The following is a 16043-nucleotide window of genomic DNA, read 5'->3' on the forward strand; positions in this document are numbered from 1 at the left end:
CACCGGGGCTTAGATATGAAAAACACAGCCCTGTGATCTAATTACTATAATTTTGAAATCAATTAATTAAATAAATGTGTCAATGCAAAGAAGAGACCACAAGCTTTCACCTGGTGTCTTTGTTTAAATTTATATCTTAAGAAATTATGATTAAATTGTCTTAAATTCAGCGCTGCAAATCGCGCTATACTGCAAACGAACGGACACATTTATGAAAACGTGGTCCTAAGGTCTGATTTCTTTAAGTCATACCTGATTAAGTAAATAATGGTATTGATGAAAAAACAACAACAGACAACACGCGTCTACGAAATGCAAAATAGCAGTTAATAAAATGGAAAAAAGGTGACAAAATATCGCCTTTTTAATTTGTCGGAATAATTAATCTATATTTTGGACATATACAGAAAATATACTTATCTAAATAAAACCTATTGATTTTTTTTAATATATAGCCATTTAATTATCTTATTTCATATTTAGTGCTGTTCCCATAATGTACATTTTTGTGTTCAAAAAAATAATTATACAGAGGCATTTCAATAAAAAGTTTTTTTCTTCTTATTGATTATTTCAATTTCAAAATATAGCTTAATAATGATAATGTTGTAATAAGCATTAATTGTGAATAACTTGTTTAAAACCATTCACTTACATATCAGGCTACCCTAAAATATTAAATCTAATCCAGTGGTCCCCCTTATGCCTGAATATAAGGATCGATAACTGGTCCACATAAAGAACGTAGTATATATATAGGAGATAATTTAAACAGGAGTACAGCACCGTTTTAAATCCTTCTTGGAGTGATGTCGTACCTGTATATATATAGAAAAGAATTCCAACAGGACTACAGCACTGTTTTAAATCTGTCTAGGTGGGATTTTAAACCTTAATATAGGAGAGAATTCCAACAGGAGTACAACACTGTTTTAAATCAGTTCGGGAGTTATGTCGTGCCCATATATATGAGAAAATGCCAGTCTCGGAGTAAGTTTCTACATATATATATATATATATATATATATATATATATATATATATATATATATATATATATATATATATATATGAGAGAATTCCTACAGGAGTACAGCACAGTTTTAAATCAATCTGGGAGTGATGACGTACATTATATAGGAGAGAATTCCAATAGGAGTACAGCACTGTTTTAAATCCTTCTAGGAGTGATGTCGTACCTATACATAGGAGAGAATTACAACATGAGTACGGAACTGTTTTAAATCAGTCTCGGAGTGATGTCGTAACTTTATATATAGGAGATATTTCCACCATGAGTACGGCACTGTGGTCAATCATTCTAGGAGTGATGTCGTACCTATGTATTAGAGAGAATTCCAACAGGGGTACAGCACTGTTTTAGCACTGTTTTAAATCAGTCTCGGAGTGATGTCGTAACTTTATATATAGGAGATATTTCCACCATGAGTACGGCACTGTGGTCAATCATTCTAGGAGTGATGTCGCACCTATATATAGGAGAGATTATTCAACAGGAATACGGCACTGTTTTAAATCAGTCTAGGAGTGAGGTCGTACCCATATTTAGGAGAAAAGTCCAACATGACTACACCACTATTTTAAATAAGTCTCGGAGTGATGTCGTACAATATTTAGAAGAGAACTCCAACAGAACGTACAGCACTGTTTCATATCAGTCTCTGAGTGATGTCGATCCTATATATATAGGAGAGATTTTCAACAGGAGTACAGCACTGTTTTAAATCTGTCTCGGAGTGATGTCGTACATATATATATATAGCAGATAATTCGAACAGGAGAACAGCACTTTTTTAATCAATCTAGGAGTGATGTCGTACCTATATATAGGAGATAATTCCAACAGGAGTACGGCACTGTTTCAAATCCGTCAGACGGTTAGAGGTTTATCATTGCTCTTTTAAAGCTTGATAAAACAGCACTTAGAATATGTACATTTTGGGTTGTGATACATTTAGCATAATATTTGTAGGTAGTTCATACAATAATACCCTCATCTTATTAGTACTCTTTTCATTTAAGGTATCTATTGTACAAATAAGCTTTTCAGTTTACCTAGCCATTGGCCACAATGTTAAATTTAGATGTCTAGTGACCCTAGAAAAGAAAAGGTTATCGTAGTTTACATGTCTAACGTTATTTCAACTGAAATCGGACGTGATGTGACGTATTTTGCATTGTTTCAGATCTAAAGGCTTGTTTGTAATATAACTTACGGAATCTATTTCATAAAAATGTTTTCTTCCAATTAAATGCTTTAATGGATACCAAAATAGGACAGGATCATCAGGCTTCCAAAACTTACATAATTGTACGCTGGACACCTAACTAAACTAATGACATATAAATATGTGCACATAATTACGTTTACAAATAAGACACACAATTCGTAAATTATTTTGTTTTAAATTTGTAGTAATTGCCATGATGTTTTGATTTTGTTTGTGTATTTATTTTTTAAGGCGATGAACTTGTAATGCCTAAGTCAAATTAAAAAAAATCTGTTCTGTTCTTTTGTTTATGTTTTATTTCATATATGGTGTACATTTTAAGGATGCAAGCTTATTACATACATGTTGCATAATTTCATGAATCATGTTTATTACCTACATGGTGTACAATTTCACGATTCATGTTTATTTCATACACGGTGTACAATTTCATGATTCATGATTATTACATACACAGTTTACAGTTTCGTGATTCATGTTTATTACATACATGGTGTATAATTTCATAATTCATGTTTATTACATACATGGTGTATAATTTCATGATTCATGCTTATTACATACCTGGTGTATAATTTCACGATTCATGCTTATTACATATCTGTTGTATAATTTCATGATCCATGCTAATTACAAACACCGTCTACAATTTCATGATTCATGTTTACTACATATATATGGCGCATAATTGGTGATTCATGTTTATTACATATATGGTTGTAAGTTCATGATTCATGAATATTACAAACATGGAGTATAATTTGGTTATTCATGTTTGTTACATATGTAGTGTACTCTTTGGTGATTCATGAACTTATTTTTCAGCCATGACATGTACAATATAATGAAAAAGAATTAACATGTGATGTTTTGTGATTTTATTGACTGAACTACCTGGTACAGTGTATCTATATCATCATCCCCGTTTGATGTCCACATTACAAAAACTGGGGGTTCTTTATTGGTTCCTGAAACAGGTTTGATCAGTTTGTGCATGTCTTTCCTCACATTTCTATTGCCTAGCTCAGGGTATACTGATTGAATAGGGGTTTTGAGAACTGATGACAGTGCATGAACTTGCCAAATACTCATAAATGATTTGTCTTTTGTGATACTGAGAATCTCTTTTCTGTAAATTGATTTTATGTTTTCATTTGTCATTTCCCTTTCATTTGGAATGAACATCTCTGAATACTGAGCATACTGCTTGGATGTTTTACTAGTAGTCCCGCCAGTTTGCAAGAAATCGTCATTCAGGTAAAATAATTCATGTTTGACTTGTTCAATTATGATTCTGACTCGCATTTCTTCTACATGTTCAGTGTCACTGTAAGCAAAAACACTTCCAGTTGATTGCAAACAGTTTCCGTCAGAATTAACTACACCTGGAAGAAGCTGATTGTCAAGTATATCAAACGGAATATAATCAGCTGCATTGATATCAACTTCTATACCCTCTTTCAGAATATGTACCTCATGTGGGTCAATGGTAAGTTCACCAATTTTATCATCGATCTGCTTGCATTCAGTCTGCAGCTCACAAAATGTTCTACACTTTGCCAGTTTTTGCAGGTATGTTTTGAATTCTTTTTTCCTGTCATATGGATCCATTTGTTTATCATCGATCTGTCTTTTCTGTCTCTTTTCTGGTGTCACAGGTGAAGAAGGGGGTGTTAATATTCTTTCTTGTTCAGCCTTTCTTCTTTCTTTCAGTTTCCTTTTCTGCACTCGCCAAATCTTTCTTTGATGCCTTTTTTCTCTTTGTGTCATATCTGTAATCTGTTTTCTTTTCCCCAATGTTTTGTCCTTCTTGTACTTTTCTTTAGAGTCCTGCAAATACTTTCTTCTTGTTTCATCCTCATCCCATCTGGAACGAAACTTCCTTTGAAGTTCCTTTCGCTCTGCGTTTGACATCCCCATTCTAAAATAAAATTAAGTGTTACTAGACAATAATGTCGTTACTCTACGCTTATTCCATCATTTAAGTAATTGATCACCATTATTTTGACCAATGACACTTTTGACGAAGGTCATTAAGTGCGACCTTGATCCTAAGTATATCATCCAGTCCAGCCTCTCGCACCACTATATACCAAAATCTTATACAAACTTTTGGAAAACCAATCTAATAAAACCTTTGGAAAACCTGGTTATTTGCATTTAGCACATACTCCATCACAAGTGTATTTTTGTACCGTCAAAGGTGTATCACATGTATAACAACTGTGTAAACATATATTTTTCAATAGATATTTTAAAAGACACTAAAATGCCATCTCAACTTTTATGAAGACAGGTGGGACCTTTTTGCAAGTGTGGAAAACTGAAGTACATCTAAGACTTCAAAACTTAATTACCTGGTCCTTTTGTTTCTTCTTTCTCTATTTATTTATTTCTGATATGCAGGCAGTTACTTGTATGTTTCTAAGCAACTGAAATGTACAAATATATCAAATTAATACCAAATACAGCATGATCACATGATTCAGATAATAAAAATGTTTTAGTTCCCTGCTGTACCACTTTTATTACTTGCTGTAACAGTTTTATCAACTTTATGCCACAACGTGTTAACAATGTTATATCAATCTCGTCCTAATACAGGTAAACATTTAACAGTAACAGAATATAGATATATGTACTGCAATTAGCTGTATGTTAGAAATGCTTTATTGTATTTACTATATTAAGTTCCTTGACATAACAATTTACATTCCTTGCTGTAACATCAAAATTGAAATTACGATATTTTTACTAAAACTAATTAAATTATTGAGCTCGTTGTTTTTCTCAGCATGTTGAAAATGCTTGATGATGTCAATATTTACACATATAAATGTCATAAACCTTTATTTTATTTTTTAAATTGTTGTATACTTGCCATTGTTCTCTGATATAACAAAACTACTCCCTGATATAACGAAATACAGCGTTACATCATAGAATGTTACAGGATGGATATATTCAACCTTTACTTCACTTGCACCATCATGATATGCATGTGGGGTTCTAAACAGACGGTGCAATGCTTTCCTTTCAGTTCAAGAAAATACAAGTGCAATGAATTAACTACTTGGTCATTTGCATAAATGAGACTATAGTGGTTACATCATAGAGAAAATTCAATTATATTTATTTACCTTAGCGCAGTGAAGGCTTAATTTTAATATTTTCATAAATCAGCTTCTTTTAGGCTCCTCCTTGGTCATCTGCATAAGGCTACTTTTCAAAAAGAGGTAATGGCGTATCCATATACAAGGGAAATAACTAATATATTGGCTGACTTTTCCACAATGTTACATCATTGAACTCCAGATGAGGTACACACTTTACACATCAAGAAACACGTAAAATATAGTCATATTTAAGGGTTGTACATATTTAATCACTTAAACTAATGTGGTTTTACAAAATAATCACACAAATGACATTTGTCCTTATTTTATAATTCCTTTCTTTTGAATAATGTTTTAAATATACACTTTTGGGACAAAGAATTTATGGCATTTTTTATCAATCATATCGGTTTTACTAGTTTCTTTTCACTGCAGATAATTTCTTTTGTATATGATGATCGATTTTGAGCTAAACTTTGGGAGAATAATTGTATAGAGCTCTCATTTGAGAGAAACTCGTTTCTTTTTGTTATTTGTCTTCAACTTCAGACTAGTGCTTCATAAATACTTATTGTCTTGTTTCACTTAAAAATACTTGCTTTTTAATAAATCATCTGGCATTGAATAAACATGCCAGATCTTTCAATCCAACCTGTCTAACGTCGTCCTTGTGATATATTTAATTAAACTTCAAAAGAAATGATAAGCAGATATAAATACTTAACGCGAAGCTATGTAGGTAGAAGACAGCTCTTATATGGATTTTTACTAGATTTACCTTTTGATTGAACATATTTAATAACTTTATATCTTAACTTTTTTGTCGCCAAAAGAGAGCTTCTAAAATCGATATATTGTAGATGAATAGATCATTCCACCGAATGAATGAACTTATTTAGGAATCTATGTTTGAAGACGTCAGACAATTGATGTCTGTTTAATAAGAAACGGATCCTTTTAAATTATGACAACCGGTACTGGACTTGTATTGTCACGCAAAATATTAAACACTCTCGTTGGCACGATTTCATGCGAGAGTGCGGTCTTGCGTTCTTTCAACATTGTAGATCAACTACAAACGAATAGAATATATTTGGAATTGTATTAACATACTATAAGTAGAAGGTGGTGAAGTGAACAACCGACTCCTACATTGTTGTGACACAGGACGGATTTACTAAAAGGATATATATAAATTATTAACGGTTTGTTTTATTTTGTATCGTACAGGCATAATTAGTTATTTCATTTTGATATCTTTAAAAACGTTACCGAAAATGTCTGACTGTACGACATATTGTTTATAGCTTAATAACACAGTGTGAGCGCTTAAGTTATATTTTTGTTCGTAGATTATGTGTTTATGAAAGTAAATATGCTAGCATCATTGGAACGCACTAATTCATATTCAGCTTCAGACTTGTCTGATAAGTAGGCCCCCAACGAACGTGTTAGGGAATAATGGTGTAGATTTGACAAGCACATCCGCAAGCGTTAGATATCCTTATACATATCTGCAAAGTTTACAATGATATACACATAATTAATATGTTCTAATCAAACTGAATAAAAAAGTATATCAGCGGACTAGTAGATTTACCATTAATTGGTTAAAACGAAAGCCTTAAGCAAATTGGTCAATGGAGTCACTTTCAAAGTTTAAAACTTTATTATTTATTTATCAAAAGATACATGTTACAACAAAATGTACACAAACAGACAGGCAGTCATACTTCAGAAACAATGGTATTACCAAAACTTTATTGTAAACGAAAGAAAACATGCCACTGAAATGTCAACGTATATGTTTTTTTTTTATTTTTTTTTACACAAATCAACACAGTCCTCTTAAAATGTTTTCTTACCATATCATGTGTTTTTCTGAATGACAATGAATAGTTTATCTCTTACGTCCTAAAATAAAATAATCATAACATACACTTGATAAGTTTGTTTATACTTATTTTTATAGTAACATTGATTATGTTGAATCATATGTTGATGGATTTACGACTAGTACGGTATTTTGAACGGGATTAAGGACACGTAAGCTTATCAGAATGAAGATTTTGATACTCATGTCGTGTCCAAACACACAACAATATTGTGTTAAGTACAAATAGAAATTGGACCCAACTATAGAACTACTATGGAGTGTTCCAGAACCGTGACCTTGTTTCTGGTACCGCCATTTTGCCACATTCGGAACTTCTCGGCCATTTTCTAGCCCAAACAACCCCGGATGTATACCGACACATAGAAGTAGTTCGTAAAATTTTGAATTATACTATTAATTTAATGTTGTATTTGAGCTTGTATTTGTATATCTTAGTTTAAATTAATTTCTCAGTTAAGATAATTATTGCAAACATAATGAAGATTCCCAAGAGTTAAGTCATTAAGTTTGACTGCTAAATTGAAATCCTCCATATACGTCCGAGGTTGTTTTCAAAATGGCCGAATATTTCAATGGCGACAATTAAAACGAAACTGGTGTTATCGAGTTAGAAAAAAATGAATTTTAAAGTGAGGTGGAAGTCTTGATGATGTGATGATGTGGTTTTGTATCGAGATTGATTAGATGTATAAGAAAACAATCGTTATGAGGATAATTTGGCTGTAATTCACGGACAAGACCCGTATGACATATTGTTCTGTGGTCAACCAATGAAAATGTATTACAAACGGTTACATTCATCGACATCACGGGGTGTACATGTCGAACTCGCTAGTAAAACGTGGATTTGGCGAGGGAAACTCAACGACCTAAAAGGTACCCTTTAGTCAACACTCCTCGCCGATTTTCCTCACTGTTGGTTGGATGAGTAAACGCTACTTTCTTTTCATGTGTTGACAAACTTTTAAACCAAATTGTCGTTCGATCTTAAATGAAAATGCTATGCATTGCCGTTTTTCGTTGCAAAAGGCGGAATGGAAATGTGATTTCGATTGTTGCCTTTAAAATTATTTATAAATCGTTCAGCACATAAGACGCGCTAAAATGTTGGTGAAACTGGTTCACAAAGACATTGCTTATTATAACATTGCGTTTGTTTATCGCCTTAAAGTGTCGTAGTGCAGTTGTTTGCAAGCACGTGGCGTTTGAGTGAAAAAAATTGGCTAAGCCAGATGATAAAACAAGAAGTAAAAGTGGAGAACGCAGTTCCCAGGATACTCTTAAGGGAAAAGAGCCTGTTAAAAGATCGTCATCGGTCAGTCAAACGTCCATTAGCCACAATGTTAAATGTTGATGCTGGCTGACCCTATAATGCACCAGTCATTTGTAACCACGCCCCCCCCCCCTTAGGTCCGGGGGTATACCAGGGATAGCCGAGGAAATTGGCAGTTGCTTTACCTTCCAGATAGCCCCGCAGTGCCGGGTAAATGATATGTTTTTTTCTTTGCGCAAGAAATAGCGGGGAATGGGCCTAACCTAGAGTCCCTGGGGTTCTGGGGCATTTTGCGGGGATTTGTTACCAGCAGTTCGTCCCCGCAAGCCGTTAATTTAGTCAGGCTTGGCTGGACTAAAAGTCAAAGTCCCCGCTATTCACCGGACCTGGGGGTGGGGGGGGGGGGTGGCGTGGTTACAATTGACTGGTGCATAACACTTCGGTATCATTTGAAAAAAGTATTTGTTGCTGAGTGGTGGTACTGTGTGGTACTGTTTGTTGATTACTACTTTGTAAAATCAATTACCAAAACATATTAATATAAAAGGTTGTTGTAGTATATAGTTATGTTAGTTCTTTTATTTGTAGAACGATGCAACGCTGACATTTTGCCCGAGGATTGCATCATTAAAATACAAGCAAATCTCAAATACCTCACAAGCGTAGATGCAGAAAACAGAACAGTCTTCAATAGGTTAGGAAATTGTTCCTTTTTTGTGTGTAATTTTGTTTTTAGAAATTAACATCACTTTCTTGTTTGTTTACATCGGTTGTGATTCGTGGTTACCCAAGTGAAAAAGCCTTTGCCAGAAGTCACGTGATGTTTCATCACCCTGACCATGTTTCATAAATGTAAATGTATTGTGCACCGTCATTCTTAAAGTTTTGTTCTGTTGATAGAATTCAAACTACCGGCGAAAATAAGGTCAAGGCTTACTGATACGTTAATATAACACAACTTTATGAATGTCGGAGCACAATACATTACATTCATGCCGTAGACGTACGGCATCAACGTTCGTGAACGCCAGCTAATATTTTGTATGTGAAACATGTGGCCTAAAACATTTAAATATGTTTTTTTTCCTTTGATAAATAACCATGTCCATACGAAATGTCTATGGAAATGAATCGTTTCTACGCTCGATCAACTGACTTTCTCATTGAATTGTGAATGGAACCACGAACAAAATGTAAGGGCGGGATTTCTTGTATTTAGCGGCACTGTCTAACAGGAAGTTGGATCTTGGCCTACACATAAGGCCATTAAACAAACACTGCATACATCATTGGCGATTCGGTTTAATATTTACATTAGCATATGTTCTAGTTTGCCATTAAATACATGTATAATCATCAGGTAACCGCACAACCTTGGTTAAATCTTGAAATGATGCTCAGCTGTTTTTATTTGAAAACTACGTAAATGTTATGACTTTTGGCGCCAGACGCCATAACATGTATGTTTTTGGCGATGTTAATTTAAATGAATAGAATTTCACCTACATGAAAGCTAGGCTAGAGTTTAAATTTATCAAAATTCAATACCATTTGTGACTGAAAATGATATGTATTGAAGCGCGTTGTTGCATGATCTTCTTTTGTCGTATATATAACACCTATACGTTTAAGTATAGTGATAAATAATGATAGATAAGATATATTGATTCGCCAGGTTCAATAAACATAAGCTGGCAGGACTAAATAGATAATATTTTGTTTTGGATAAAGACATGATTAATTGAATTAAGCATAATTATGATTGTAGAATTTGAAAAGAAAGTCGGGACTTGAAAATTAATTTCGTGTCAAAAACTATTTAAAATTTGATTTCGAAAGCTATCAACAATAATTACGAGGTGTCCTCGGACCTCGGCGGGAGAGGGGCGGGTCAGGGAGTTATTTTTAAACTGTGAAAATAAGGTATGATTTAAATTTCATTCCTTTAAGTGAATGAAACTTTACGCCCTCAATATTTGATGATGATGATGATAGTAATGTTAATTATCTCCACAGGCAAGTTCCCGGACATCCATCAGCACGACTTTGTTGGCTCGGTGGAGCTGTCGTTCATTGATCTCGTCGACCCGGAAGTGGATACCTGCACTCGCTGTAAAACACTCCGTGTACCAGGTTTAACAAATGGATCGCATTGAATTGAAAAACACTTATGATATTTACTAACGTTAGCCTTTGTTAACCAATCCATTGGAAGAACACGTCCGAAGAATGAGGACATGATCTTGAATAATCTTATCATTTGCATTTGCTTGAAACCATGTATGTATATATATATAATAGCGGAAAATAGACTCATTTATTGTGAGCGTGCTAAAAGGACCAACGTTTTCTTGTTTATTGCATGATTGATATTGGAGACGAAATCAAAACATCGATTAATCTTGTGGCAAGGTATGAAATGTTAATAATGAGTAGACCGATTTCTCTTGTGTTTCAGGTTGCGCGCGAGGTCTTGGATCTGCATAACAGTATTCATAGCCACAAGCGTGAATGCCGTGACAAGTTGTCGCTCCATGTCGATGCATACAAACTCAACAAGAAAGGCAAGGTCAAAGACAGAACGTTTTCTTCCATTTTCGTGTGGTTTATTAAATGTTGCTTTAATTCTGTTTTCGAAGAAAAGAACCCAACGGTTTGTATTGGCCGTATTAAACGTGAAACCGTTAGAGATTGATGCATACAATTGTGTTCACAATGTCGATACATGTATCAAACGAGTCTCGTCACTCTGTGGAAATACTTTCAAAGCTATGTCCCTTGGTTTCAAAAGAACAGACGCACGCTGGCGAACGCCTGTGGTGCTTTTGTTTTATTGATTTAAAATAAATGAAATAACCAAGTCTGTTCCCACCTGTTACAGACTGATGTGTACCTTGGGATATCCCGCAGTATCGACAATGTAATGTTCCATCCCATCTACCGCACTGAGGCGGACAAGAAGACACAATATCCAAGGTTTACTGTTCACCTATTGTTTCTGTATAATACAAAACCAAACGCGTAAACTAAATGAACGTTGACGCATACATTGATTTTTACAATTATACTGTAGGGGATACATGTAATGAAGAGTATTTTGTACTGATTTGTACCAAAAAGGATATGGTCATCATTTCGCTTTCGATCAAGATAATAATGTTGTAAATAGTAAAACGCTGCTGATATATGATAGGGTCTTTTAACTCGTTTATTTGTGTAAATGCCACTTACCAAGAAGTGTATGTTCAATTTCAGACGGCGCCCTTTCGAGCTTGGTTTACAACGTTTGTGTAATGGAGATTGGAATCGCCAGCTCGAGTTTGCAGTATGACAACACAGGGAACCAACAAGTTTTACAGTAAGCTTTAAAATGATTTATAGAGATTTACCAGTGAAATCAAAATGATACTTCACTGTTAAATACCAATTTGTTATTTTCCACTCTTTTGGAGCTTTAGAATGCTCTCAAGTCCTAATCAAACGTCAGCGCACAGATGAAAGTGACACCACGGCCCCCCAGGTCCGGGGAATGGCGGGGACTTTGACTTTCGGCCCAGCCAACACCGGGTAAAATCCCCGCCCTGCGGGGACGAACATATGGTAAAATCCCCGCCAAATGCCTCCGGACCCCAGGTTAGGCCAAATCCCCGCTATATTTTGGCAAAGACTAAACCACCGCATTCAACCGGCACTGCGGGGCCACCTGGAAGGTAAAAAAACTACCCCTTACCCCGGCTATCCCCGTTATACCCCCGGACCTGGGGCGGCCGTGGTTACAATTGACTTTACTTTACCAAAAACCAAAAAAATATGTTTTCAAATGTTGAACAACATATGTGTTTCTTACTTTTGTTTTGTGGAAGAGATTAAACGTGTATGTGATGATTTTGGTCATAAAATGTTCATATCATCACATATTATTTAAATCGAAATATACGGTAACACGTAATAATTTTGGGAATTAATCGGTAACACAAATATTATCGTCAATAATGCAGCTTAAGTCAAGAGGAAAAAACTCTAATCAGACGTTGGACAAATAAAATAAAACATTGCTCTCCCCTTCAAATAACGTACACTGAGTAACGCTGTGTTGTTTTGGTTTGGCAAAATCAACGTTTTGTTCGTTATAGTACACGGGAACAGCGTTTGCCTTTTAGTCTATTTTTGAAAAAAAATAATAACTGGAACATATGTTCTGTTCATGTTCACATATTCATGTTTAATATGTTTTAAATGCTAACTGTAGGCTCTACAAACTTATACAACCGTTTTGAAGAAGTAATTAATAGAACGCATACAATTAAGACCTTTAAAAAATCTTTCAACATTGGCAATTTATCTTATGTATATTAGCCGTCTTTTAGTCATGGACTCCCGTTATAAACCAGGTTGCATATTTGCACACTATAACCGTTTTCGTTTTCAACAAGTTGTAAGAAAGTTTAAAACATGTCGATATCTTAAAGATTTATGAAGGCTGTTATCAGCACTTAAGAGTATGAACTTCCCTGTATTAAGTTCGTTAACCACAAGGCCATGTATAACTTATTGAACATGAGTCAATGGAAATGTTTTGAAAATGTATTTGCGTGCTACAATTTGATGTTCGTTTTAACTTGAAACTACAATGATTACTAAAGTAACCGACAGCACATGACTTTGTTTTATCAACCAGTGTGCTTAATAACACAATGATGGCATTGTTTACGATATTATTAGTTTACAGCATAACACCTTGGTGTCTTATCAAGACTTTTAAAGTCCCACGGTATGTTTTGCAATCGAAAGAATGTGCTTCTGATTTTTATGGTTTAATTCAAGTTGTTATAAATCAAGAATCATGAGATGAAATTAAAAAGTGTAAAAAAAAGATTGAACTCGCCTAGGTAAGCAAGAGAAGTTGAAAAAAAAAACACACAAAAAAACCCAATAAAGTAGGCGAACAAAAAGGTGGATAAAGTAGGCCTACCGTTATGGTTTCTGAACGCAGTAACTGATAAAAAAAATAGTTACTGTAATTTACTGAAAACGAATATGCTGTCCAATAACATTTCGTAAAAAAACACGTGAGAAAGTCAAAAATCATTTGATTATGCTTTCACCAAATATTTTAAACCAGGTTTGTGTTAAGCTTTATTTTACTTTTGACTATCATTTTTGGCCTAGGTCCAATGTTAAGCATTCATTGTCATCCTAAAGGACTTTATCCATACACATTTAAGAACTTGAGTCTGAAGTAATTTTATGCGTTTTTTGTACTTTTTCATTTTACCTGTGCAAAACGGTATACATTTACACAATGATTTGAACACTAGCACATTAAATGTTGTATGCTTTAAAATAAAACATAGCGTTTCATTGTAAGCAATATTGTGTTTTGATGTCTGTGTTTTTAGAAATATTACCGTGCATTTTCTGTGATCAAATGCTAAGATGTTTAAACACTTAAAGACCATGTTAACCTAACGTGGAACTTGCACCACAAAAATGATACCTCTTTACTTATTACATTTGGCATCTTGCAACTGAACGAATGAAAAAAGTCAATGTTTTGCTTTTTATTATTAGGAAGTGTAAAACGAAATATTTATCACATCGTAATTGGAGGAATCCCAAGATTAAGAAATCAAGGTATCGAATCACTCACTAATCAATTGAAACAATATTGTAAATAACGCAGTTTTATTCCGAAAACATGATTCAAACGATAACATCAGCTAGATCTTTAGTATTAATAATTATCAAAATAGAAGAAAAAAATAAGTTTGTGCCGCATCTATGGTAATAAAAACAAAATGGAAGGTCCCTGTGTTTCCCGTTTTGGAGATTACCGGGATAGCTTGTTATTGCAAATAATATGCAGTTAAATATTGTGAAACAGTAGATTATACATTGGAAACTCTCTTTTAACATTGCAATTAAAAGCTATATTAAATTTCAATTCAGCAAGTTTATTAAAACCATTATGTGGCCGGAAACATACCAGACCCCTACGTTTTGCGATCAATGTTTTCAAACATCCGTACCCAAAACACTTAAAGAAGGAACTCGCGGAGTACCTTTAGTACAGTGTTTGTATGATCAAACACAACAGTTATATTCTATATACTTTTGCAAGTTATGATAGTTGTACATGTCTAAAATATGACTGGATCAGGCTTGCTCAACTTATAAATCTTACATAAGGCAAAAAAAAAGCTGGGCCTTTCTTTTCGTGCCTTAATTTTAATTTTGTTACTATGCTTACAGAATAGAATGTATTAAAATGAACACCCTTGTCTTAAATACACTTTATGAGATAATTTTGAATTTCACAAACAAAGATTTATGTAAAAAAAAAACAGCCGTAAAATATTAAAAACAAAATTGCATAGCTTTGGTTAAACAACTATAACTTACAATACAAGGACACTTGTGACTTTAGATTTTTTATTTAAGATGGTTACACACACCAAATGAAGTTTGACCGGAATTTATCGAACATTGGATTAAAATAAAGTTAGCAAAACATCTTCATGTATGTAAAATCAAATACATTTTATTGGTAGTAGCATTTATTATTCAGTTTTTATAGTGAGGTATCATGCTTTCTCCTAGCATATCCAACAAAAAGAGATCAAAATGTAAATTAAAACAAGGCAATCATCAAAACGGGGGGCACATGGCTCACACGTGACCTCCTTTCTCGCCTAATAGGCGTTGTATCTAAGTATAAACACTGACACGAGAAATATGATTTTAACAGGGACAGATTTTGTAATGTGAGCAATGATATTTGGTCACTTAAACTACTTTTATACTATAGGGGAATGAATGAATCTACTTATAATGCCGAAAGAGAATGGAACATTTAGGTAAACCTGACCATGATGTATAATGTTATTTTAAAAAGGCATATCAATGTCCGATAGGATTAAGCCTGTAGTGTTACCAACAATGCTACACTATCCATTTGGTAAGCATGTGCTGCTTAAGGATATTTTTTCAGAATCTGTACATGCATCTGTATGTGGCATCCAATTGCCGTCGACGATGGAGACTCAGTCCTGGGTAGTTCTGGTAAGTGTCTGCTATCAAAGAGAGGTTCGCCCCACTATGTGCATACGTGTGAGTACTTTTCTAAGGCGAGGACGGGTATGTCACGAAATGCAACCCGTGTACGTTTAAACCCGTCCTGTCCTCCTGATGAGAAGGAATCTGTGTTGCATCCACGGCACATGGGGTCCCTGCTGAGGGACGGTATCAGCCTTGAAACCGTAAGGTTTCGGCTTTACGACCGCGGGCTAGAACCTTTGAATCTATGAGGTGAAGTAGATTCATTAATCTCTTACATGTATTTCCTAAAAGTGTATACTCTGTGAGTAATACTTGTATTCTTACAGTATATCATCATTTATTGATAACATACAATGACTTTAACTTTGATTAATGCTGACACATCAATAAATAAGACAATGGCGTGGTAAAAATGATAAACCAGCTCATGTCATTTCTCAATACGT

At 34.3% G+C, this 16043-nt stretch overlaps 2 protein-coding genes across 3 annotated transcripts in view; one reads left to right on the plus strand and one right to left on the minus strand.

The window, feature by feature from the left end:
* Positions 1–3107: 3107 nt before the first annotated feature.
* LOC128237660 (uncharacterized) lies at positions 3108–5677 on the minus strand. Its single transcript, XM_052953253.1, has 3 exons — positions 5393–5677; positions 4610–4684; positions 3108–4173 (listed from the first exon to the last, which is right to left on the minus strand). Exon 3 carries the CDS (start codon positions 4170–4172, stop codon positions 3108–3110), a length of 1065 nt encoding a protein of 354 aa, XP_052809213.1. The 5' UTR covers position 4173; positions 4610–4684; positions 5393–5677.
* A 617-nt stretch (positions 5678–6294) lies between these two features.
* Positions 6295–16043, plus strand: part of LOC128237160 (uncharacterized) — a 36930-nt gene continuing 27181 nt past the window's right edge. Inside the window, exons 1-6 of one of the 2 annotated variants that reach the window (XM_052952449.1) lie at positions 6295–6573; positions 9127–9232; positions 10555–10671; positions 10997–11107; positions 11420–11514; positions 11794–11896. The gene's annotated coding sequence lies outside the window, so the exon portion shown is untranslated. Of the gene's footprint in view, positions 6574–7613; positions 8142–9126; positions 9233–10554; positions 10672–10996; positions 11108–11419; positions 11515–11793; positions 11897–16043 lie in introns of those variants that run through there. The other variant, XM_052952450.1, reaches the window with a different exon arrangement.

This window comes from Mya arenaria, chromosome 6, assembly GCF_026914265.1.
Source record: "Mya arenaria isolate MELC-2E11 chromosome 6, ASM2691426v1".
In the NCBI taxonomy this organism is placed as follows: domain Eukaryota; kingdom Metazoa; phylum Mollusca; class Bivalvia; order Myida; family Myidae; genus Mya; species Mya arenaria.